At 41.2% G+C, this 27,268-nt stretch overlaps 1 protein-coding gene across 1 annotated transcript; it reads left to right on the forward strand.

Moving 5' to 3' along the window:
* Window positions 1-11: 11 nt before the first annotated feature.
* On the forward strand, window positions 12-26,144 carry DCTN5 (dynactin subunit 5). The gene is made up of 6 exons (XM_049903713.1): window positions 12-161; window positions 900-968; window positions 11,991-12,109; window positions 15,417-15,528; window positions 18,709-18,811; window positions 24,777-26,144. Exons 1-6 carry the CDS (start codon window positions 114-116, stop codon window positions 24,872-24,874), a joined length of 549 nt encoding a protein of 182 aa, XP_049759670.1. The 5' UTR covers window positions 12-113; the 3' UTR covers window positions 24,875-26,144.
* Window positions 26,145-27,268: the final 1,124 nt, after the last annotated feature.

Genomic DNA, 27,268 nt, shown 5'->3' on the forward strand with positions numbered 1-27,268 from the left:
AGCTGTGGATGAGACCACCTAGAGCGGAAGTGGAGGAGCAGCCGGAAGTAGCCGGAAACTCAGTCGGACAGACTTTGACAAGGGCCGGAGCTGCACAGAGAAGGTGGTCAGCCATGGAGCTGGGCGAGCTGCTCTACAACAAGTCTGAGTACATTGAAACGGTGCGCGTGTCCAGACATCTGCCTTCCCCTTTGCGAGCCTGCGTCCCCATCCAGTCCCAGCCCCACCCCGGGTCCCTATGGCAGCTAGTCTGGGCTTACCTAGTGACGCTTCGCGTAGGGCCTGGCATTGTTATTTGTGCCTTGCATGGCCAGTTTTTTTTTTTTTTTTTTTTTTTTATGGCCAGTTTAGCCTTTTTGTATTTATTCCTTTTCTTCTTTAGAGATGAAGTGCCTTCCGGAAGGTAGGACCAAGTTCTTTCCAACATCTCCCGGCTTCCGGCCTTTTTATTTTTTTAAGTTAACGTTTCTTAATCTGTTATTCTGTGCTAAGGACTATTAGGTTCTTTATCCTCAGTAAATGATATATGTGTAAAGTGCTTGAAACAGCAAGTGCTCAATCAATCAGTGTTACTATTTTGTTGAATTCTCACAATTTTTTTGATATTGGTACAATCAGTGTCCTCATTTTAGGCTTGTAAAATGGAAGCATAGAACAGCAGTTTGAATCCATGTCTTGCTCTGATGCTACTAAGCTATAGACCTACAGTTTCCAAATTCTGAATCCATTCCTCGGATCCCTAGTTTCTTAATCCATCCTTGCTTTTTTGTTATTGGGAACTCATTCCGTTGTAGACTGCCCCTCATTTTAAGTTCTTTTCTCTCCAATATGAGCTTTCTTGATGGCACCAGCAGCCCATAACTGGTTTGCTCACCCTACTTTTCTGCTGTTCCTTTCAGGCATCTGGGAACAAAGTTAGTCGGCAGTCAGTGCTGTGTGGAAGCCAGAACATTGTCCTCAATGGCAAGGTAAGGGGCAAAGCCAGGTCAAGGATGTACACCTTTGCTTTTTTTCCCACTAAGTAACACTTTAGCAGGGCAGATAAAATGTTGCCATGTCTCCTATTTATTGTACATTTTCCAGTTCTCTTTCTTTTAAAAAAAAATGATTTATTGGTGATATTTGGTACACACAAAAGAGTATGTGTGGTATATTGAAGTTATGAAACATAAAAATAAAGGCAACGCTCGTGAACCCATCACCCAACTGAAAAACTTGAGTATAATCAATACAGGTAGTCCCCAGCTTACAATGTGTTAGAGTTATAGCAAAGAGCACTTATGAGCATCCTTTTTTTTGGATGGGGGAGGTACACCTTATCTTTAGGAAGCATGTTATTCTGATGTTATCATTCTCAGATGTTCACTCAAAGATGTTTATATGTAATGATTCCAACTCCCAAAGACAAATAAAGATCACATTTATAAAGATACTGATAAAAGGCAATAATAAGGAAAACTAAAAAAAAAAAAAATGAGGTATTCAACTTAGATCACAACCGACTTAGAAGGAGTCATCAGATTGGAACCCTGTCCTCAGTCGGGGACTACCTGCATTTAATAATACAGTATTACCTTTATGTTCCTCTCCTCTCTCTGTCTTCTGCCTTCCTCCAAGAGGAAACCACTTTCCTGAATTTCATTTTATGATTACTTTCCAAAAATGGTTTTGCCAAATATATATGTATCCTAAATAATAGACATTGGTTAGCTTTACTTCGTTTTCTGCAACCTATTTTTTTCACTCTATTATTTTAATGACAGTAAGAAACACATATTGTACTATGTGTCATAATTCTCAACTCCATGTGTCTAAGATTTATTCATGTTGTCACATGTGACAGTGATTTGTGCATTCTCACTGCTGTATAAGGCTCCGTTTATCCACTGTTCTATTGATGGATAGCTAGGTTGTTCCCAGTTTTTTGCTGTTACATTTCCAATCCCGTTCCTTTCAAAATTTTGACAATTCTGTTTTCCCGAATTCTTATATCAGGTATCACAGTGCCTGTGGGGTTAGACAGGAATCAAATGAGTGAAGAAGACAGGATGTGAACAATACAGAGTAGTGGGAACTGGTGAATTAGAGAATGCATGACCTATCTAAGCTCAAGCTGATTGTTGCCATGGGGAAGTACAGACCTATATACAGCTTCTGACTTTTTCAGAAGAAGCTGCAAATCTGGATTTTGTGTGTGTGTGTGTGTGTGTGTGTGCGCAAAATATCCCAATATTCAAATAATAGCATTTAATTTAAATGATTAAAAAACTGCTGTGTGGGCTACATAAAACAGAACTACTGGATGAGTCCTTATTTATCCATTTTGCTGCCTCTGCCCTATCCATGGTTGAGTTCAATCAACATTTCCATTGTTGAGTTCAGTGAAGTACTACAATGAAGTACTATTTTCTTCCCTGCATAGTCTTTATGGGTACTTTCTTCCTTTCTATTTTTTTTCACTTCTTGGAGCAATTTCTCCATATATGCATATGTTTTTCATTGTGGTAAAATATATGTAACAAAGCACTTGCCATTTTAATCATTCTTAAGTATACAATTCAGTGGCATTAATTTATTCACAGTGTTGTACAACCATCACCACTATTTGTTTCTAAAACTTTTTCATCAACCCAAACAGAGATTCTGTATCTATTATTTCTTCATTCCCCTCTCTCTCAGTCAATGGTAACCCTAACCTATATTTGTCGATAATCCTATTGTAGATACTTTTCTGTAAGCGGGATCATACAGTACTTGTCCTCCTGTGTCTTACTTATTTCACTTAGCATAATTTTTTTTGGAAGGCTCATCCATGTCATAACATGTTCTAGAACTTCATTATTTTATAGGGCTGATTGGCTATTGTAAATAATACTGCAGTGAGTATTGACGTGCAGATATCTAAGTCCCTGCTGTCTGTTTGTTTGGGTGTATACCCAGGAGTGGAATTGCTGGGTCATATGGTAATTCTATGTTTAATTTTTTTGAGGAACCCCCAAACTATTTTCCATAGCAACTTCACCATTTTACATTCCCCCTAGCAGTAGAGGGTTCTGATTTCACCACATCCTTATCAGCACTTGTTATTTTCCTTTTTTTTAATAATAGCCATCCTGTTGTTGTTGTTGTTAGGTGCCATCAAGTCAGTTCCAACTCATGGCAACCCTATGTACAAGAAAATACTGCCCTGTCCTGCACCATCCTCATAATCATTGTTATGTTTGAGCCCATCGTAGAAGCCACTGTGTCAGTCCATCTCATTGAGGGTCTTCCTCTTTTCGCTGATCCTCTACTTTACCAAGCATGATGTTCTTCTCCAGAGACTGATCCCTCCTGATAACGTGTCCAAAGTATGTGAGATGTAGTCTCACCATCTTTGCTCCTAAGGAGCATTCTGGTTGTACTTCCAAGACAGATTTGTTCATTCTTTTGGCAGTCCGTGGTATATTCCAGTGTTCTTCTCCAACACCACCATTCAAAGACATCAATTCTTCTTTGGTCTTCCCTTATTCACTGTCCAGCTTTCATGTGAATATGATGTGATTGAAAACACCATGGCTTGGGTCAGGTGCACCTTAGTCTTCAAGGTGACATCTTTGCTTTTCAACACTTTAAAGAGGTCTTTTGCAGCAGATTTGCCCAATGCAGTGAATCTTTTGATTTCTTGACTGCTGCTTTCATGGGTGTTAATTGTGGATCCAAGTAAAATGAAATCCTTAACAACTTCAATCTTTTCTCCACTTAATATGATGTGGCTTATTGGTCCAGTTGTGAAGATTTTTATTTTCTTGACGTTGAGATGTAATCCATACTGAAAGCTGTAGTTTTTGATCTTCATCAGTAAGTGTTCACGTCCTCTTCACTTTCAGCAAGCAAGGTTGTGTTATCTGCATATCGCAGGTTGTTAATGAGTCTTCCTCCAATCTTGATGCCCCCCTCTTCTTCATAGAGTCCAGCTTCTTGGATTAATTGCTCAGCATAAGATTGAGTAGGTATGATGAAATGATACAACCCTGATGCACACCTTTCCTAACTTTGACTGCCTCTTGATCTGTGTACAGGTTCCTCATGAGCACAATTAAGCGTTCTGAAATTCCAGTTCTTCACAATATTACCCATAATTTGTTAAGATCCACACAGTGGAATGCCTTCACATAGTCAATAAAACACAGGTAGACATCTTTCTGGTATTTTCTGCTTTCAGCCAGGATCCATCTGACATCAGCAATGATATCCCTGCTTCCATGTCCTCTTCTGAATTTGGCTTGAATTCTGGCAGTTACCTGTTGATATACTGCTGCAGCCACTTTTGAAGAATCTTCAGCAAAATTTTACTTGAGTGTGGCACTAATGTTTGATAATTTCCACATTTGGTTGGATCATCTTCCTTGGGAATAAACATGAATATGGATCTCTTCCAGTCAGTTGGCCAGGTAGCTGTCTCCCAAATTTCTTGGCATAGACAAGTGAGCACTTCCAGCACTGCATCCGTTTGTTGAAACATCCCAGTTGATATTCCGTCAATTCCTGGAGCCTTATTTTTCACCAGTGCCTTCAGTGCAGCTTGGGCTTCTTCCTTCAGTACCATCAGTTCCTGATCATATGCAGCCTCCTGAAATGGTTGAATGTTGACTAATTCTTTTTGGTGTAGTGACTCTGTGTATTCCTTTCATCTTTTGATGCCTCCTGTGTCATTCAGTATTCTCCCCGTGGAATCCTTCGCTGTTGCAACTCGAGGTTTGAATTTTTTCTTCAGTTCTTTCAGCTTGAGAAATGCTGAGTGTGTTCTTCCCTTTTGGTTTTCTATCTCCACATCTTTGCACATGTCATTATAATACTTTGTCTTCTCGAGTCACCCTTTGAAATCTTCGGTTCAGTTTTTACTTCATCATTTCTTCCTTTTGATTTAGGTACTCCACATTCAAGAGCAAGTGTCACAGTCTCTCTGACATCCATTTTGGTCTTTTCTTTCTTTCCTGCTTTTTAATGACCTATTGTTTTCTTCATGTTTGATGTCCTTGGTGTCATTCCACAACTCGTCTGATCTTTGGTCATTTAGTGTTCAGTTCATCAAAACTATTCTTGAGGTGGTCTCTAAATTCAGGTGGGATATACTCAAGGTTGTAATTTGGCTCTCTTTGACTTGTTTTAATTTTCTTCAGCTTCCACTTGAACTTGTATATGAGCAGTTGATGATATGTTCCACAGTCAGCCCCTGGCCTTATTCTGACTGATGATATTGAGCTTTTCCATAGTCACGGATGTAATCGATCTGATTCCTGTGTATTCCATCTGGCGAGGTCCATGTGTATAGTTGCCATTTATGTTGGTGAAAAAATGTATTTGCAATGACAATGTCATTGGTCTTGTAAAATTCTGTTATGCGAACTCCAGCATCATTTCTGTCACCAAGGCCATATTTTCCAACTACCAGTCCGTCTTCTTTATTTCCAACTTTCACATTCCAATCAGCAGTAATTATCAGTGCATCTTGATGGCACATTTGATCAATTTCAGACTGCAGAAGTTGGTAAAAATCTTCAATTTCTTCATCTTTGGACTTAGTGGTTGGCTCGTAAATTTGAATAATAGTTGTATTAACTAGTCTTCCTTGTAGATGTATGAATATTATCCTATCACTGACAACGTTGTACTTCAGGATAGACCTTGAAATGTTCTTTTTGACAGTGAATACAATGCCATTCCTCTTCAAGTTGTCGTTCCTGGCATAGTAGACCATATGCTTGTCTGACTCAAAATGTCTGATACTAACTAGTACATTTCAGCTCGCTAATGTCTAGGATAGCGATGTCTATATGTTCTACTTCATTTTTGATGATTTCCCATTTCCTTAGATTCATACTTTGTACATTCCATGTTCCAATTATTAATGGATGTTTGTAACTGTTTCTTCTCATTGTGAGTCATGCCACATCAGCAAATGAAGGTCCCCAAGCTTAACTCCATTCATGTCATTAAGATCAAGTCTACTTTGAGGAGGCAGCTCTTGCCCAGGTGCATTTTGAGTGCCTTCCAACCTGGGGGGCTTATCTTCCAGCACTATATCAGACAATGTTCTGCTGCTACTCATAAAATTTTCATTGGCTAATTCTTTTCAGAACTAGACTGCCAGGTCCTTCTTCCTACTCTGTCTCAGTCTGGAAGCTCACCTGAAACCTGTCTGCCATGGGTGACCCTGCTGATATATGAATAGCCATCCAGGCTGGTATGAAAGGAGCCCTGGTGGTGCAATGATTAAGCACTCAGCTGCTAACCAAAAATGTGGTTCAGATCCACCCAGCGACTTTGTAGGAGAAAGACTTGGCTATCTGCTTCCGTGAAGATTACAGCCAAGAAAACTGTGGGGCAGTTATACTCTCTCACATGGGGTCACTATGAGTTAGAATCGGCTTGATGGCACCCAACAGCAAAAACAACAGCAGGTGTGAAGTAGTAGCTCGTTGCAGTTTTGATTTGCATTTCTCTAATGGGTAATGATATTGAGCATCTCTTCATGTTCTTATAGACCATTTGTATATCTTTAGAAAAATGTCTATTAAGGTTCTTTGCCCATTTTTTGGTTAGGTTGTTTTTTTTGTTGTTGAGTTTTAGGAATTCTTTATATATTCTGAACATTAAACCTTTATCAGATATGTGGCTTCCAAATATTTTGTCCTATTCTGTAAGTTGTCTCTTGACTTTCATGATAATGTTCTTTGGTGCACAACAATTTTTATTTTTGAAAAGTTTAATTTATATTTCTGTTATTGCTAATGCTTTTGGTGTCATATATACGAATCCATTGCCAAATACAAGGTACTGAAAATTGTACTCCTCTTTTATCTTCTAAAAGTTTTATGGTTTTTAACTCTTATATTTAAGTCACTGATCCATTTTGAATTAATTTTCATATATGATATGAGGGATGCATCCAACTTCATTCTTCTACATATAGAAATCCAGTTGTTCCAGCACCATTTGTTCTGTTAATGTGATACATTACACTTATTTTTGTATGGTAAACCACCTACTTTCATTTTAACATTCCGTCACCTCTATTTTGAATCTAATTTCTCTTCTTTAGCTCCGCTCCATGTGTAATATGAAACCAGGATTTGAATCCTCAGTTCTTCTTATTCTAAATTTTTCCTAAATTTCTTTGGCTTCTTGTGATTTCATTTACTTCTTAAATTTTTATACATTTGCTTTCTTTGGCTGGAGTATAATTTAAACTGACCGAGTGACTTATATTATGAATTGACACAATGTAATTTCTGTCCAGTGCTCTGAATGTCAAAGTGAAGAAATTTAGTGAAACAGCGGGTGTAACCATGACTCTCTTAAGGTAGCCAGATGACTCATCATCTTTTTAAAACCAAAAACCAAACCCATTGCCCTTGAGTCAATTCCGACTCCTAGCAACCCTGTGGGACAGAGCAGAACCGCGCCATAGGGTTTCCAAGGAGTAGGTGGTGGATTTGAACTGCCGATGTTTTGGTTAGCAGTCGGACCTTAACTACTGCCATCAGGGCTCCACGTAATTAGGGACGTGCATAAATCCATGAACGAGATTCCCATTCCCGCATTCCCACTGTTCCTGCCTACTATTCAGTGAAACCACAGCCAAGGGAACTGGCTTGGTGAAATTAGAGGGGACAGACGACTCTGTCGGGCTTGACTCTAGCCTGGCACTGTGAAGGGACATGAGAGGGGTAGACTAAGTGGAAGATTAAGATGATATTCTCTATTCAAAACACAATTTAGAAAAGTAAAACAACCATCACCAGACATTAAGCACTCTTGGAATTATGTTCTTTTTCAAAAGAAAAGGAAATCACTTTCTCTGATGGCAAATGGAAACATAGAACTGAAAACAATGATCAGTAAATTAAGGATCTCAGATGAGAGAAGTGTATACTGGAACTAGACATCTCTCTTGGATGCTGCCAACGGTTGGCATGCTCAGCAGCTAGCAGAAAGGTCGGAGGTCTGAGTCCACCCAGAGGCTCCTCAGAAGAAAGGCCTGGCGATCTACTTCGGAAAAACCAGCCGCTGAGAGCCCTACGGAGCACAGTTCTGCTCTGACACGCGGGGCTGCCACGAGTTGAAGCCGACCCTACGGCAGCTTTTTTTTTAAGCTTAAAGAAGCTGACGTCTGAAGAAGGGCTGTAATATTTGATAATCAGCAACCTGTGTGAAGGTTTAAAGATTGAACATGTACCGGTGAGACTGGTAAGCTCTTCCAGGTAGGAGCCTGTTTCTTTTTCAGCGTCTTCTCAGAGCCTAGTGTGCAGGCTAGTTTATCTAAATTCAAACCTCACCCAAATCTCTGTACTGGTCTCCTGTCTTCCGCTCCAGACCTTTACTTACAACTGCCTGTTGGGTATCCCAAAGATGCTTCAAATTCAGCACTTCAAAATTGATTTTGTTACCTAATCCCCGGAACTGCTTGTCCCATCCTAAACTTCTCTTACCTTTGACATTCAAACAATGGCCAAGTCATTTTAATTATCTTCTTTTTATGTATATATATATATATATGTTTTATTATGGATCATTAAAGAGAGTCACTTTATTGAGATATAATTTACATGCAATAAAATGTACCCATTTTAAGTATGCAGTTACATGAGTTCTGACTAACATGTCCATATGTGCAACCTCCACCACAATCCTTTGCAGTCAGTCCTTCTCCCACCCTTCGCCCCAGGCAACCACTGATCTGAACTAATTTCGATTAGTTCTGTGTTTTCTAGAGTTTCATATAACTGGAAAAGGAGCCCAGGTGGCACAGTGATTAAAGTGCTCAACTGCTAACCAAAAGGTCAGTTGTTCAAACCCACCAACCGCTTCTCGGAAGAAAGATGTGGCAGTCTGCTTCCCTAAAGATTACAACCTTTGAAACCCTATGGGGCAGTTCCTTTCTGTCCCGTAGGGTTGCTATGAGTCGGAATCAACTCTACAGCCTTGGGTTTATATAATTGGAATCATGTACTTTTTGCATCAGGCTTCTTTGACTTAGCATAATGTCTGAAGATTTATCTGTGATACATATAGCGGTAGATTGGTAGTTTATTCCTTATTATAAAACAAAACCCATTGCTGTTGAGTTGATTCCAGCTCATACAACTGAGCAGGATTATTATGAAACTTTAAAAAAAAATATGTACAAAAGTAGAGAAAATAATGTAATGAATCCCCACACATTCCTTCACCAGCTTCTACAGTTAGCAGTATTCTGACTTTCTTGTTTCATCTCTGTATCCTCCCCCAACCCAGACCTATTTTATTTTAAAGCAAATTACAAACATCATATTTCACCCATAAATACTTCAATAAGTATCACTAGTCGTTAAAGACTTTAAAAAACAAAAAAGAGTATAATACCATTATTATGCCATTAAAAAAAAATAGCAATTCCCTAATATCATCTAATACTCAGTCTATGGTTAGTTTTTCCAGTTACCTTAAGGATGTCTTTTTATAGTTGATTTGTTCAAACCAGGATCCAAACAAGGTCACACGCACATGCATTTTTTTGATAAGCCTTTTAAATCTCTTTTAATCTGTAACAGTTCTCTTTCTCTACCCTCTTTTTCTCCCCACGTGATTTATACACTGAAGAAACTGGATCACTTGTCCTGTAGAATTTTCCTATTTCTACGTTGGCTGGTTGTATCTACATGGTGCTGTTTAATATGATCTTCATCCCTGTATTTTCTCCAAACCGATACTTAGATCTAGAGGCTTCAGACAGATTCATCTACCTCCTATTTATCTCTCCTTCCCACCTACACATCCATTGCCTTAGATAAGGCTCATATCTATTTTTACCATGATCGACTGCAACCACCTAAGGGTTCGCTTTCTCTCCACCTGCCTTCTCCATTTGTACTCCAGACTGCTTTCAGAGTAATACTCTAAAACAAAAATTCATTTGTGCTAATCCTCTGTTTAAAATCTTATGTTGATTCATCATGTCATCTAGGAAAAAAAATCTGAGCTTCTTTGCTTAGCATACATAGTTCCTCCTAATCTAGTCTCTGCTTGCTTTTTCAGCTGCAACTTCAGCCATTTGCCTCTCATCTTTATACACTCTTTACCCGATTTACTCAACAGACATTTCTAGAATGCCTACTGTTTACCAAATATGGGGCATTAATCCCCCCAAAACGTCTTGGTTGTATTACTCAGTCCCACCAGGCCATCTCTTGGGAAGCCAGGTCCCACACCTGGCATTGTAGCAGTTGATTTGAGTCTAGAAGTTGGAGGAGGAAACAGCTTCAGTGGGTACACCTCTGGGAGCATGAAATTGAAGATAGTCAGTGGTGTTAGGAGGTGTCATGGATTGAATTGTGTCCCCCTAAAATATGTGTCACCTTGGCTAGGCCATGATTATGTGTTATAAATCCTACCCTCTGTATGTTAATGAGCAGGACTAGTGTGGAGTGTATCTTGAGTCACCACCCCTACTCAAGTCACCACCTTTACTCAAGTTACCACCCTTTCTCAAGCCACACCCTTCCTCAAGCCACACCATAGCTTGACACATACCTTTTATCTTACGAGAGATAAAAGGAGAGAGAAATGAGCAGGGAGGAGAGGACCTCACCGCCACCAGGAAAGAAGAGCCAGGAGTGGAGTTCATCCTTTGGACCAGGGATCCCTGCGCAGAGAACCTCCTAGACCCAGGGGAAGTTTGATGCCCAGAAACGTGGAGATCTCCAAGGAATGCTGGGCCCACAGTTGTTGAAAGGAGACAAGGACCTTCTCCTCATAGCCAAGAGAGAAAGCCTTCCCTAGAGCTGGCGCCCTGAATTCAGACTTACATCCTCTTCAATTGAAAGAGAATAAATTCATTTGTTAGCCATCCACTTGTGGTATTTCTTTTATAGCATCACTAGATAAATAAGACAAAGGTAGGTACAACCAGGACTCTCACTGAGCAAGCAGCTAAGACTTAGGAGGCAGGTGGTGCTGAGCGAATCTAACCCAAACTAAACCAAACCCCCTGGCATCGAGTTGGTTCCGACTCACGGTGACCCTAAAGGACAGAGTAGAACTGCCCTATAGGGTTTCCAAGGAGTGCCTGGTGGATTCAAACTGCCAACCTTTTGATTAGCCTTTATAGCTCTTAACCACTATGCTACCAGGGTTTCCGAGTCAATCTAAGAAAGTGCGTAAACTAGGTCTGCTTCAGGTGCTCTCAGTCAAGGTTTGTTTGTTCAGTGAGTCCTGTTTGGAATATTAAGGGCAAAGCTGCTGCTGCTTTTTTTTGGGGGGGGGGTGCTTAAGGTGAAAGTTTACAGAGCAAATTAGTTTCTCATTAAACAATTAACACACATACTGCTTTGGGACATTGGTTGCCAATCCCATGACGTGTCAACACTCTCCGCTTCTCAACCTTGGGTTCCCCATTTCCATTCATCCAGCTTTTCTGTCCTCTCCTGCCTTCTCATTCTTGCCCCTAGGTTGGTAGGCCCGTTTAGTCTCATGTACATGGTTGATCTATGTGTGTTGTTAGTCTTATAGGCCTGTCTCATCTTTGGCTAAAGGGTGAACCTCAGGAGTGACTTCAGTACTAAGTTAAAGGGGTGTCTGGGGGTCACATTCCAGTCCGTGTCAGACCAGTAGGTCTGGTCTTTTTTTGTGAGTTTGAATTTTGTTCTCCATTTTTCTCCAGCTCTGTCCAGGACTCTCTTTTGTAATCCCTGTCAAAGTAGTTGGTGGTGGTAGCCTAGCACCATCTAGTTATGCTCGACTCATTCTGGTGGAGGCTAAGAGCAAAGCTTCTGATGACTGGGAACATCTCTAACATTCTACAGTCAGTGCCATAAGGACAATTCTTTTTACCTTACAAGTTTTCTCTTTTGACAAAACATGTGACTTGCTGGATCATAACATAACTTTCAATCAGTGTGTTGTTGAGTATTCTTTTTTGTTGTTGTTTTAGGCTGTTAGTAATTTTTTTAAATGTGCTTGTTTTACAGACCATCGTGATGAATGACTGTATTATCCGAGGGGATCTAGCAAACGTAAGAGTTGGACGCCATTGTGTTGTGAAAAGTCGTAGTGTCATAAGGCCACCATTCAAGAAATTCAGCAAAGGGTGTGTAATGTAATTGCCTTGATTCAGTCTTGGGGAAGATGCTGCTACAGAAGGTATTATCCATGTGTTTAGTTGTAGTATAATGAGCAGGCCCTAGCCTGTTGTTTGGGCACTGGGTAAGAATTCACCATAATGAGCGCAACTCTGAAGGTGGTTGTCTTAGTCTGGGATGGTTGCTTGCCAGAAACAGAAGCTACTTAAGCTAGCAAAAGCAAAGGGGGCTCTAAAAAAAAAACAACCAGACCTACTAGACTGATTGAGACCGAAGGACTCCCCAAAACAGTTGTCCTGAGATACTCTTCAAACCTTGAACCAAAACTAACCCCTGAGGTTGCCTTGTAGCTAGATAACAAATTGGCTCACAGTATAATGAATATCAGCCATAAGTACTGTGCTTCTTTAAAAAATCACCTGTATGAGAACAAACAGTCAACGTATTACTTTAAGATGAAGATGAGACTATAAGGAAGCAGGGAAACTGGGTTAATGGAAATAGAACAACCAGAGTAGAAATGAGATTGTTCATGCATTGGGAGGAATGTAACCAATGTCACTGAACAACATGTGTAGAAATTGTTGAATGGAAACCTAAACTGCTGTGTAAATCTTCACTGAAAACACAGTAAAATATTATTTAAAAACAACAACAACAACAACAAAGAGGGCTCTGATCAAAGAGACACAGGCATACTTGGTGGAACCTAAGGGTAGAAAAAGGAGCCGGGCCTCACCAGGGACTAGAACCTGGAACTAGATTGTTAGCTAGAATCAAGTCAACTATTCTGTCTCTACCTTTCTCTGTCTCTGAGATTATACTGTTTCTTACCTATCCTCTGTGTACTTCTGCTTCGCTCTCCTCTTTCTCAGGCTGGCTCTGTCTGGCCCTTTTGTTCATGGAGCCAACCTTGCTATCTCAGCCCCTTATTTACATCAGCTCTCCATTTTGACTTTTAACAGACACCAACTGGAATTCTTATGTCTCAGTTCCAAATTCTTGGGAGAGGGGATCTGATTGGCTCAACTTGAGTAAAGTACCCACCCCTGGTGTAAAAAGCCGTGACCCAAAGGGCAGGGTTAAGTCAGGCCTAATGACCCCTCAGTGGGAATAAGGACTGTCCAAGAAAGGACATGGAAAGGAGAACTGACCAAGATGTCTGCTGTGGTAGTATTCTCTTTGCCTCTCTCCTCCTTGGCTAACCTGTCCTCCTGGTTCCTACCCATGGCACAGTCTGCATCTCTTACATTAATTCAGCAAATATTTAGTACTTTATGCCAGCCACTGGGCCATAAACTGGGCATGTAAAGATGGATAAACAGTGTACCTGTCCTCGAGGTTCTCAAAACCTAGGGGTAGAAACAGGATAGTTATATAATGTAATCAGTGCTGTCACAGGGTATGAGCACAGTTAGCCATGGAAGCATAGAGAAGGGAGCAGCTAATTCAGGCTAACTGTAATACTTGCTCTATGTGGGTTTTAAGGAAACTTAGAAGTATATCATGTAGAAATAATCCCACAGTGTTGGATGATGTTGGACTCCAGGCTTCCTGTTACATCTGGGAATTGGATCAGGGAGTCATTGTAAATCATTCCCATGAAAATGTTTGCTCATTAGCTCAGAAGGCTATTGGGGCCAAACCAGAAAACGTGGTACCTTTTGTGGTTTCCTACAGTGGCTGTTACTCTGCTAAAGTTCTTGAGATGACCTTGTGACAAAGGCACTGTTGGGCTGGATATGGTCAACAAGAATGAACAAGAGGTTTACTGGTAAATGGACGGATACTTAGGTAGGAATAGTCCATGTGAAAGATATGTAGACACAAAAGTGTAAATAGTAACACATGAATAAAAGGTGACTGTGGATTTTCACCTCTGCATATCCAGAACCAGAACTACTATAAATTTGGAAATTCTAATTTAAAATTAAGAATTAGCAGTACTGCTGTAGACACTGGTGAGATTAAGGAATTCAGTGCTGCACATGGGATACAGACTAGAAATATTAATGCATTAAGAAAGATTTAAATAAATTATAGGTCCATATCTATAAAATGGATAGAATATCCATCTCGGACAAAATACTCCTGACAGAATAGAACACAGGACTGAAAAGGGCTAGTAAGCATATAAAAAAACCAGACCCATTGGTGTGGCATCAATGCTGACTCGTAGCAACCCTATAGGACAGAGTAGAACTGCCCCATAGGGTTTCCAAGGAGCAGCTGGTAGATTCAAACTGCTGACCCTTTGGTTAGCAGCTGAGCTCTTAACCATTGTGCGACCAGTGCTCCAGTAAGCATATAGCTGCTTTATATTGGTTCTACATCCCAAGGACCTGAAATTACTTGTGAATGTGATCACAAACGCAGTGACATTTGAGGAATCCCAGAGAATGGGAACAATGTCAAAAATCTGGAGAAAGCCTGCTAACTTCTCACATCCTTCAAGTCTTGGCTTAAATGTTACTTTCAATTAAGCTTTCCACAAACCCCCATTCTGGGTAAATCCTCCTTGTTATACCCTCTCAAAACCTGGTATTTCTTTTCTATACCATTTATATCAATTATAACTAATTACTTATATAATAATTTGTTTAATCTCTCTTTTCTTTACTAAATTGTAAGCTCCTCAAGAGCAGAGATTTTTGTCTTTTGTTCACCATTGTATTCCTAACTTTTGGGTAGAGTCTGGCATGTAGTTCACACTTAATATAATTGGTGAATAAATAAATTTTCAGAATGTTGGGAGCTGGAACTTAGAGCCCATGAACCTGATGTCAGTCCTCTGAGACAATATAGAGTAGATTTCTAAAAATGTGATCTGTGAATATTTTCAAGGGCAGCAGGAATCAGCAAACATCCATTACTTTTCATTTAGGGCCTGCTATTTTTAGCTTTGAAGGTCTTACCACTTCTTTCTTGCAGTTTCCTGGTACATGTCTTTGGTCTAATATTAATGATTTTGAGCTAGTAGTCTCGTTATCTCTTCCAATATTAGAATTTCTCTAGTCTGAGGATTTTTTTCCTTGCTAGGAACAGTCTTGGAAACCCTGGTGGTGTAGTGGTTAAGTGCTACAGCTGCTACCCAACAGATTGGCAGTTTCAAATCCGCCAGCAGTTCCTTGGAAACTCTATGGGGCAGTTCTATTCTGTCACTATGGGTCACTATGAGTCGGAATCAACTTGACGGCAGGGTTAGGAACAGTCTTATTAAGATGAGGAAGTTGAGATTATGAACTGTACTTAAATAATTCTTGACCAAAAGTATATTACCTTGACTCTGTTTGTTCGTCTCTTTTCCTTCTCTAGAGTTGCTTTCTTTCCTTTACATATTGGGGACCATGTCTTTATTGAGGAAGATTGTGTGGTCAACGCAGCTCAGATTGGCTCTTATGTTCATGTTGGAAAGAACTGTGTGATTGTGAGTATGGCGACTCTCGGCTGGCTAAACAGCCTCACTTCCCTCTAGCTTCCTTCCCTCACATCAGTAGGACTCTGCTTCTCTGATCAGGCAGAGTAGGAGTAGTTTCCAGTCTTCTGGAGTTTGGGTCTTTCTTGCTGGACTTGGAGTTTTCTCTAGCTTTAATAATAATGGCTAACCTTTGTTGAACCTCATCTATGTGATAAACTCTTGCCTTGAATTATTTCATTTAATTCTCACAGCCATCCAAGGATGGTAGGTACTGTTATTATCCTGATTTGCAGATGAGAAGACTCTTTTAGAGTCCAACTTTTCCCATGACACAAAAGCCTTCCTATAGCATCCTATGAGGTAGTCTAATTAATGCTTGGATAGGTGAAGTTGTAGGTGTTAATCAGAATTCCCCAAAAGCCCGAAGAAAAATCATAACAAGCAATGATAATTGTTGTTATGTGCTGTCAAGTCAATTCCGAGTAGAACTGCCCCATAGGGTTTCCCAGGCTGGAATCTTTATGGGAGCAGACCACTAGGTCTTGCCTCCTGCAGAGTGACTGGTGGGTTTGAACCACTGACCTTTTGTTCAGCAACCAAGCACTTAAACATTGTGTCGCCAGGGCTGTTAACAATAATAATAGGCACTGTTATTTGTGATACAAGTTTTACATTTGTTATCTTTAATCCTGACAACATCCCTACAGGTTTGATTTTACGTCCCCTTTCACAGATGAGGAAACCAAGGCTCAGAGATGCTAAATGACTTGCACAAGTATATATTGTTGTTGTTGGGTGCCGTTCAGTCAATTCTGGCTGATAGCGACTCCACATGGCAGAGTAAAACTGCCCTATAGGGTTTTCTTGGCTGTAATCTTTACAGAAGTAGGTTGCCAGGTCTTTCTCCCACAGACCCACTGGGTGAGTTCAAACCACCAGTCTTTCGGTGAGCTGCTGAGTGTTTAACCATTGCACCACCAGGCCTTCTTCAAGGAGATATATGCAGTAATAGAAGCAAGAGTTCTTTACTCCTCCCTAGAAAGTTCTCCAGGGAGGAATGAAAATGCAAATGAGCTTTTTACCTCCTCAGCTATTGCCAATCCATTCATGCCTAAGAAGCACCTGCATTTTTTTAATTTTTTTTGCTGCTATTTAATTTATCAGTCTACCCAGAACGCTTCTGAAACCCAGTTAAACATCATTTCTCTGAGTGGGCAGAAGGGCCAGCTAGTGGCCAGAGTGGGTGCCTCCAGACTGTGTGGTGGCTGGTGATACACAGTGAAAAGATTATTTCTGCAGTTCTTTTCCAGGGCTCTTTGTCTCAGAAATCCTTATTTGTGTGTGTATCATGCCTTAAGCAACTTGTTCTGTCTCCTTTTGCTCACTGCCCCTTAGTCTAAGCTATCAGGAGCTCAGACATCATAAGGATATCTTTGAGCTAATATTAATTTGGGGGTGAGGGGTCACTAGGAGATGGCTAACTGCCATATTTTTGAAATTGCCAAGATCAGGTAATCTGTGGAAGGATTACCGAGGAGGATTGATGAGTTGTAACCTTAACTTTATTCTGAGCTAAGGATGTTGTCAGATAGTGCCAAAGCTATTATCCACACGCTGGAGACAACTTAGTCAGCCACTTACAAAATTCAGACCTTTGAGGTACAAGATTTTTACAAAACTTTGTTTGGCAGTCTGCCTTTCCTGGAAATACATATTATTTGGGTATTTAATAATGGGGAAAATTTCAACATAACCGTATCAAAGTGTCATTCATGTTTTTTGGTAAAACCTGAGATCTGGACAGGTTAGCATTTTCCTGGCATTTGTTAAGATTTCCACATTTTTGGCACATTTTATCAGATCGTCTAACCAGAACACAAATGAGCTTATAGGCCCGGGTGATATAAACTCAGCCAATAAAGACTGAAACTTTCATTTTCTCAGCAAGTAGTCTGGAGCACAGCTTTGAAGTGTGTACAGAAGCCTCTCCTTTCCCTTAACTCATGAAACAAATGAGTCTTCCAGACCTCATTTCATTGAAAAGTGATGACAGTGGGTAAGGTCAAGCATAAGGTTTAGCCCAAACCTTCAAATGATAAATGCTTGCCTGTGGAAGAACAAATGGATGAATAATAACTTCATGTCCAAATGAATTTGTCAGGCCTTTTCAAGTTAGACTTGACAAAAGAGCAAGCAAACCCTTGAGGCCATGAGAATTACTCTCCACCCCTTTTCTGCCTTCCCCTGGGAAGCTCACCCTCAGGCAGGTTTTTTTCTTCCTGGGAACAAGATGGCTGTTCTAGGTTTCTGTTGCATCCTCTAGAAACCTCAGTGGAAAGAGCTGCTTTTTCTAGTAGTTCCAGCAGTAGCCTGAGGTTGAGATTCATCAGACTAATATTGGCTCATATGTTGATACCCTAAACCAATTGCTGTGGCCAGGCATGTGTGTTGCAGTGCAGGATAGGGGGTGAAGCACATGGACTCAGATAGGGATAGGGTGGTTCCTCAAGGAAAATGTAGGCTCTATTATCAGAAGAAAGGGCAAGGATATTGGGAACGCAAAACAACAAGTGTCCACTAAAAGAAGTAAAAAAGAAAATTAAGCAAAACTCTTGGAAGATCAAAATTCACATAGTCTGTAATGCCTAGGATAACCCGAACTGTCCCTGTCATACAACCCCTCTCCGCCAAATGTGCACATAAACACACACACACACCTCTGCCTCCTCCTCCTGGTCAGGGGATTGTGGCCAAACTTCTTGTTGCTTTTTCTGGCTGTCATATATCATGAATGGAGAAGATACAAAATAGCCTTCCACACAGGAAACTAGACAACTTTGACTTCCATTTCCTGATCTATTTCCTATTAACGGAAACCCTGGTGGCGTAGTGGTTAATTACTACAGCTACTAACCAAAGGTCGGCAGTTCAAATCCACCAGGCGCTCCTTGGAAACTCTGTGGGGTAGTTCTACTCTGTCCTATAGGGTCACTATGAGTTGGAATCAACTCGACAGCAACAGGTTTTTTTTTTTGGTTCCTATTAACATCATTTAAAAAATTTCTTAAAATTTTGTTGTGGTTGTTGGCAATATGCACAGCAAAATATACACACATGCACCAATTTATCAGTTTCTACATGTACAATTCAGTGACGTTGGTGACATTCTTATTAACATTTTAATTTCAGGGACGCCGGTGTGTTTTGAAAGACTGTTGCAAAATTCTTGACAACACAGTATTACCCCCAGAAACTGTGGTCCCACCATTCACCGTCTTCTCAGGCTGCCCAGGTAACTTTGGATGTAGACTATTTTAAAACTCTTTAAAACTCAAGCTTATTTTCTATCACAAAATAATGCATGATTCTGTCTCTAATAATATGTTGGTCTAGTTAACTTAAAAATTCTGTTGATAAAAAGAACCTAGAAATATTATCTAAAATATAACAAATATGTTTTAAAATGCATAATTTGGGTCACAAGAAAATAAGAAAACTACTAAGGGTCAAAAAAAAAAAGGAAACTAAACCCAAGCTGTAAGCATGCCTGGGTGATGATGCCATCTTTATGATCAGGTGGTTTAGGGTTTGGTATTCATGTGGGGATGGGAGGTAAAGCCTTGAATCCACACATGGCAGAGAGTTGAGCTGAGATCCTCTAGTACAGCTAGTACCCTTGAAGATGTCAATAAAAGGTTAATGTAGAATAAATCTTCCCACCAGCATAGGGGAAGTACAAGGAAGCTTGTCTCTCTTGGCCTGGGCTCTGGGTGGAAAAAGAAGTCGTCTCTAGAGAATTCTAGCTGTGGACTTTCCCTCACATTGGATAAGGAATCCCCGAATTGAAAAGTAAACATAAAAGATGGTTTGAGACTCAGGATTCCCCTGGGACACCTGACAGAAGCAAATGCATTGCCTCTCAGCCCTGGCTGAGCAGAAGCCCACAGGTAAAGCTCCTCCACCCCAACCCCGCTCAGAGCTCCAAATTACAAACCATGGGAGGAAACTAAAGTAACACGCAGATCCCAGAAAACTTGGGAAACCCTGAAAACCAGAAGGAGGAAGAAAATCCCACAGTCTCCATCCCCAGCCCAGGACATCTACTGCTACTGTTTGGCTCATTTTTCTTAACAGTCTCTTTTCTTCTACATATTGTTTTACACAGTTGAAATCATGTAGGGTGTACAGAGTCACATTTACAAATTCACAGATGGAGAATGATAGGAAGAGAGAGATTTGATAGATTTGATATCTGCCACTGGGGGATTTAATTATTTTTCCAATTAAAAAAATCTAATCACTCAGATCATTGAATTTGAGTTGCAAAGACGTACAGACTCATTACTCAAATTCTTTAGGGAGGAAATTGGCCATTAGGTTGTTTCATGCATCTCTGCTTTTGCAGAGAGGAAGAAGAGACTTTTGTTTAGTAATTCTTCCCATGTTGTTTGTTATTGTGGTCATATGCCATCAAGTGAGTTCTGACTCACAGTGGCCCTTTATGACAGAGTAAAACTGCCCCATAGGTTTCCTAGGCTATTAATCTTTATGGAGCAAATTGCCAGGTATTTTCTTCCACAGAGTGGCTGGTGGGTTTAAACCACTGACCTTTCAGTTAGCAGCTGAGCACTTAACCACTGCGCTACCAGGGCTCCCAATTCTCCCCATGGTGGGTTCAGACTATGGAAAAGTTTAGCTGTTCTCAGCAAGTGCTGGACCAGAACAGTCCCAGTGATTGTTTTAAGTGATTGTCAGGCAAGCAGATTTGAGGTGAGATGGATATTGCCAGAGAAATATCTTAGTTGTCTTTGAGAAACTTATTCAAGTTTATTAGAAGCAATGGTTGTTGAGCATTAATGGCAGCAGGCAGGGAAGCACAACTTGCCTTTTCAAACCAAATAAACACAGTTTTGGAGATTATGATGAAGAATTCAAGCTCCATGAGTGAGGAAACAGGCCTAGAGAGCTCGGGCTGTCAGAGGTGGCAGAAAGCGGGAAAGCCTTGAGTAGCACCTAAGACCCCTTGTTATTTAGTGTCCAGTGGTTTTTGTACTTCCCATGTGCCAGGATATTCCCCATGTTTATGTTCTGTAGTTTTACAAACAAATGCTAACCATCTGGATACTGCTGTTGGCAGCCCCCATTTTTTAATACAGAGACATAGGGTTGCAGGAAAACTGGCACATTTTGGGAAGGCAACACAGCATGAAATTGAGTCCTCCAACAAAATGAAAGGCAAACCATCCCGGAGGAATCTGGGTCAGGAGCCAAAAACTCAGATGCCTACAGGAGCCAGGAAGATAATGTGAATGAACGAAGTAGTAGCTGTCATAGCCATCTAAGAATTTTGAGATCTTGTAATGTTTTAAGAGGAACTAAAAATCTGAATTTTTATGTGAAATCTCAGAACTTATAAATGTTGGCTACTAATTTTTAAAAACATGTTAAATATTATGCAGACCCAACATATGTTTGCAAGTCTAACACGAGCAGCTAATTTGCAAAGGGTGCCTTTAAGAATTTTGTATTTTTTAGACTATTTTTTCTGTCCTGTCGTACATGCTGTATGTATGTACACGAAAATATGGGGGGGGGGTATATATAATATGGATATATGAACTGTTAATGCCTATATAAACAGAATCACATTCTTACCACACTCTAAATTGTTATAAAACTTCCTTTCTTTACTTAACAACATGTCTTGGAAATTTTTTCTTATCAGTGTATAGATACTCCATTCCTTTTAACGGTTACATTTTTTTTTTTTTTTTTTTGGCAAAGTGAAAGCCATTATTATTATTTATACAAAGCAAACAGTAAACAATAACTGCAGATTCTTACAAGGAGGACCACTTGCCCTCCCCAGAATTCCCCTTGTCCATTTTTATGTCACTGGGCAGGCACACCATTGTTCAGGTCAGATGCTGAATTCACATCACCACTGCCTCCAGCTACCACCATGTGGCTCAGGGGGTCTGCACAGTTCCCAAGGCTTCTGCTCTGCCACTGGGCCTTGCTAGCCTGTGCTGCCCACTCCTGCCATGCTACCCAGGCCTGTGGGGCTCTCTTGCTGCCACACTGCTTGCGGGGGAGGCATGCAACCCCTGCACAGGGCAGACTAGGGCCTCTCTTGCCCTTCACAAGCATTATGGCTCTTTTAGCTCTGCTGGCAATTGTCCTGCCCAGAGGCATGTGTCTCTGCCATGCCGTGGGGAGACTCCTGCACAGGGCACACTCAGGCCTCTTCCCTGCATAACCCATCCCAGTGCTGTTGAGTCGATTCCGACTCATAGCAACTCTATAGGACAGAGTAGAACTGTCCCATGGAGTTTCCAAGGAGCAACGTTAACAGCTCTTTTAGCTCCACTGACAAGCCTCCTGCTCAAGGGTGCTCAGCTCCCACCTGGTGAGCTGGCAAGCCCACCACTACTGTCTCTCACCGTCTTGTGCCATCATCAGTGTTACAGCTCTTTCTTCTGGGTCTAGGAGGTTCTCAGAGCAGCGACCCCAGGTCCAAAGGATGTGCTCTGCTCCAGACTCTTCTTTTTTTTTCTGTCTCTCTTTTTTCTTAATTGTACTTTAGATGAAGGTTTACAAAACAAACTAGTTTCTTATTAAACAGTCAGTACACATATTGTTTTATGACATTGGTTAACAGCCCCACGACATGTCAACACTGTCTCTTCTCAACCTTGGATTCCCTCTTACGAGCTTTCCTGTCCCCTCCAGCCTTCTAGTCCTTGCCCCAGGGCTTGTGCACCCCTTTAGTCTTTATGGGCGTGTCCAATCTTTGGCTGAAGGGCGAACCTCAGGAGTGATTCCATTACTGAGTCGAAAGGGTATTTGGGAGCCATACTCTCAGGCCTTCTCCAGTCTCTCTCAGGCCAGCAAGTCTGGTCTTTCTTTTTGAGTTAGAATTTTGTTCTACATTTTTCTACAGCTCTGTCCAGGACCCTCTATTGTGATCCCTGTCAGAGCAGTCAGTGGTGGGAGCCAGGCACCATCTAGTTGTACTGGACTCAGTCTGGTGGAGTCTATGGTAGATGTGGTCCATCAGTCCTTTGGGCTAATCTTTCCCTTGTTTCTTTAGTTTTCTTCCTTATTACTTGCTCCTGAAGGGGTGAGATCAGTGGAGTATCCTAGATGGCTGCTCACAGCTTTTAAGACCCCAGATGCTACTCACCAAAGTAGAATATAGAACGTTTTCTTTATATACTATGTTATGCCAGTTGAGCTAGATGTTCCCCAAGACCATGGTCCCCACAGTCCTCAGCCCAACAATTTAGTCCCTCAGGGAGCTTGGATGTGTCTGTGGAGTGTCCATGACCTTGCCTTCGACAAGTTGTGCTGGCTTCCCCAGTATTGTGTACTGTGTTACCCTTTACCAAAGCTACCGTTTATCAATTGTCCAGACTCTTCTTAATGGTGGTGAGGTCCCCCTGAACCTCTGTGGGATTGGCCCTTATATAAGTCTACTCCTTACCAATTTAAAGGCATGATCCACCCAGCAGGACCACAAACTGACCAGTCACCTCAATAGACTGTAAAACCCAGAAAACCAAACCCGTTGCCATCAAGTCCATTCCAACTCATAGCAACCCTATAGGACACAGTAGAATTGCCCAATAGGGTTTATACAAGGAGCGACTGGTAGATTCGAAGGGCTGACCTTTTGGTTAATAGCCGAACAATTGGCTATGCCACTAGAGCTCCCAGTAGACCATAAGTCACTCAATTTGCATAGCCCCGGCCAATCATTTTGTGGGAGTTACAAAGCCATGGCTAGAAAGGCCATATAAAAAGAGATTAATTCCACTGCATGTAGTCTGGTGGCTTCTTCTAGGTTCTTAAAAATCCAGTTGCCATCCAGTTGGTCTTGAATAATGGTAATCCCATGTCTGTCAGAGTAGAACGGTGGTCCATAGGGTTTTCCTTATTTCTTTTTTTTCATAATACTTCATTATGTTTTTGGTGAAGGTTTACATAGCAGTTTAGGTTCCCATTCAACAATTTCTACACAAATTGTTCAGTGACATTGATTACATTCTTCACAGTGGGTAAACATTCTCATTATATGTGTTCTGGTTATGTGTTTTTCATTGCATAAATGTAGCACAGTGTATCTAATCAGTCCGCTAGTAAAAAAAAAAACCCAAACCCGTTGCCACTGAGTCAATTCCAACTCCTAGTGACCCTATAGGACAGAGTAGAACTGCCCTATAGGGTTTCCAAGGAGCAGCTGGTGGATTCGAACTGCCAACCTTTTGGTTAGCAGCCAAACACTTAACCACTGTACTTCCAGGGCTCCCCTAGTATAATAGATCATTATTCTACTTTGTCACCATTAGAATCTTTGCTGCATTGAACACTTGTACACATACTGTTGTGCAATTGAGCAAGATTACCTGTGGGATAAGTTCTTAGAAGTTGTATTGTCAGGTCCCAGCATATTAACTTTTAAATTTTGCTAGGCACATTAAAACCTGTGAAAGTTGGAACCTATATAAGGCGGAAACTTGTCAGAGAAGGAAAACTAAAATATTTTCCACTAATAGAAAGTGATAGCAAAGTGGGAAGACTGCACCCTGTCAAAGGTGGAAAACTTGGGAGACCCAGAAAAACAAGGCAGTCCCATCGAGTTCCGGCTTTCATAGGTTTCACTGTATTTCTAAATTACGCTTCAAAAAGGTTATATGAATGTACACACCCACTGGTAGTGTGTAAGAGTGCCTCATCCCCTGAAATTATTAAATATAACTGCCCTGTCTTTTGTCTTTCGTTAGGACACATCTGTTCCACTCTTCTTCCATGATTTGTCTCTGTATCTGCATATCTGGGCATTGGATTCAGCTTCGTTGCATGGACAGCAGGGCAGTTTTGTCCCCCATGGGCACCCTCACTTTGACTCACTCAGTAGGTGTCACACCAGAATCCTGGTGGTGGACAAGTCTTTCTTTGGAACAACCTCAGATGTACCCAGAGATCCATAACTCTTAAGATCATGTAATAGTATATTAACCTCTCTTATCTGGAGTATAATTTTTATTTTGGGTACCATATTATTTGTTTTATACACACACAGTCATGTCATCAAGAAGATGTGGTCAGTAGAGTATTCTCTTAGTACTGAAGATAGATACCTAACATTTAGACACTCAAGACTAAAGAAAACGACCTTACAAGGGTTTAAACAGAAATCATAGCTGCAAGCCTTCCATGGCTCCACTTGGTTGACCGGGTCTTTCTTTCCCCAGGACTCTTCTCAGGGGAGCTCCCAGAGTGTACCCAGGAGCTGATGATTGACGTCACCAAGAGCTACTACCAGAAGTTTTTGCCCCTGACACAAGTCTAGTATCTCTGCCTCGTGTCTTGAATTTGCTTGAGCTCTAAGATGAACTTGGGAACAAAGTGAGCCAATCATCACCTACAAGGAGCTCTTATGTCTTTGATACCTCCTACCTACCCTCCTTTTTTTTTTTAATTCTTCAGAATTTTGCAATCCTTCAAGGCTCTAAGCTCTTAAAAATTTAGTAACAGAACACCTGGAGGAGGTGTCTCCAAATGCTGTGCTTAAACTTTATTCACTTCACACCGTTATCTTCGGAACACAGAACCACCCGTTCCTGATGCCCCAGCCCGTTGGTCCTGTGGCTGGGTAGATCCTGCCTGAAACAGGCCAGCCGAGCAGGAGCACTTTGTCTGAGCAGAGAGGTTATGTAGCTGGTATGCTCTCATGGCCTTCAGGCAGCCCACAGTGAGCTCACACTCACACTGATCACTCTCAGCTTCCCTGCTGCTAACATACTGGCTGGTGGCTACATCGCTCATAATCCTGGAAAATAGTCTCCGTGAATCTTCAGAACTAGATTCCTGATGGGCACTAAAACTTGAAGGGAGGGGTGTTTAGTGTTTCTCTTCTTCCCAAAATGACCTTAGCTGTCCCCAGTGTGGTTAGTAAGAGATTTTAGCATTCTGTGGTAGGGTCTTTGGCCTTCACTAAAAGGAGGGACCTTAGCACCCGAGATTCTATGTTGCAAAGTCCCAGGTTTGAGTCTCCCATATGGATAGGCTAGTCTGGCAGTCACTCCTTGTCTGAAGATATTTTGGGGCAGTGATATATGTTTTATTCCACTGAAGACATAGCACTTGTGATACTCTCTGGCTAGAACCATTCAACCCACCCTGTTTATGCCATAAAACCCACAGTTCGGACCAAAATATCTGTTCTTGGACTCAATCACATATGTACTTTGGAGGCTTTTAGAACTGTCTTGTGGACACAGGGTCCCAAGGATTAAATAAAGTTGCCAATACTGTTCTTACCACCTCCTTCTGGCCACACAACCCTTCTGGTTCTGCTCTGAGCTTGGCCTAAAAAGGAAGATTTAGAAGTGAGGGGCTGAAGAGGTTAGCCTCATTTAATGTCTGTTTCTGCTGTAAACAGATAGGGTAGATCTGTTCAGTCTTGAAGGTTAGAACCTTGCAGGAGCCTTCTTAATATCCGGCTGTAGGGTTTGCCAGTATAGCTGTATGTAGTCATCACTGCTAGGTCAATGTAAAACGACTTTCTGGTTTGTCCCTTTTTTCGTGTTTGTACATTAAAACAGTTATCCGTGAAAGAAGTCTTTTGAAAGTGTTGCCTGTCTTCCTTAAGCATGTCAATACGTGCTGGGCTGTGCATCTGCATTCTCGAGGTTGTTTATTTCTTACGACAACTCGGTAAGGTAGATGTCATTCTCATTTTACAGGTGAGAAAACAAACTCCAAACATTAGGTAACTTGCTTTAAATCAGTCAGCAAAGAAGTGACCGACCCGGGAGCCACACCCACGTGTGTCTGACTCCATAGCCTGTGCTCTTCAGCTCTGCCCTGGAAAGATACATCTGCTTGTGTCCCATCTGATACCAGCAGCCTGCGATGACAGCAAGTGTTTTTGGTCTTATTCTGGCATCTTCCCCCAACTCCCTTCTCCTTTTGTGCCATCAGAAATTGGCAGAGCGTAGATGCTCCCTAGGCTAACCTCTTGCTTACTGCAGAACTCTTCCCAGGCGTGTCTAACAGATTACCATCCAGCCTGTATTTGAACATCTCTAAAAGCTTGCCATGTTAGGTAGGTGACTGACTGCCCAATTTGTTGATAAACAACCAAAATTAAGAGAAAATGTGTAAGTGCGTGTGTTGTTGTTTTAGCCTCTTACCACAAACACGATTTTAAAATCTTTAAGTAATTCAAGTGCAGGACTTCAAAAATTCAATCCAATTGGTAAAGAAGGAGAAGGGTATCTATAATGAAGTAGATCTTCCCAATTCAGAGCCCCAGTCCTACATTCTACTTTCCAGAGACAACTGCCCTGAACAGGTTTTGACCTATTCTACCAGAGATTACCAGAGATAGAGCCTATGGTGTGTGTGTGTGTGTGTGCGCACGCGTGCATGTGCGTGCGCGCGCCAACCTCTGTTTTTATTCATACTAATGGGTATGGGAGCACAGTATTTGTGCTATTGTATACCTTGCTGCTTTTATTTAATAATATATCGGTGATCATGCCATATTAGCAATTACTAACATTTACAGGGTGTCTTTCATGTACCAGGTACTATCCTGAGCTCTTTACTGATTCTGTTAATCCTCAGGAACCATAAGGTACAGTTATTATTCCCAGTGTACACAGGTTAAGCAAATTGCCCAAATTGATACAGCTATTATGATGGTGAGTCCAGGCATTCTGGTTCCAGAGTCCATATT

This window comes from Elephas maximus, chromosome 12 (assembly GCF_024166365.1).
Source record: "Elephas maximus indicus isolate mEleMax1 chromosome 12, mEleMax1 primary haplotype, whole genome shotgun sequence".
NCBI classification, from domain to species: Eukaryota; Metazoa; Chordata; class Mammalia; order Proboscidea; family Elephantidae; genus Elephas; species Elephas maximus.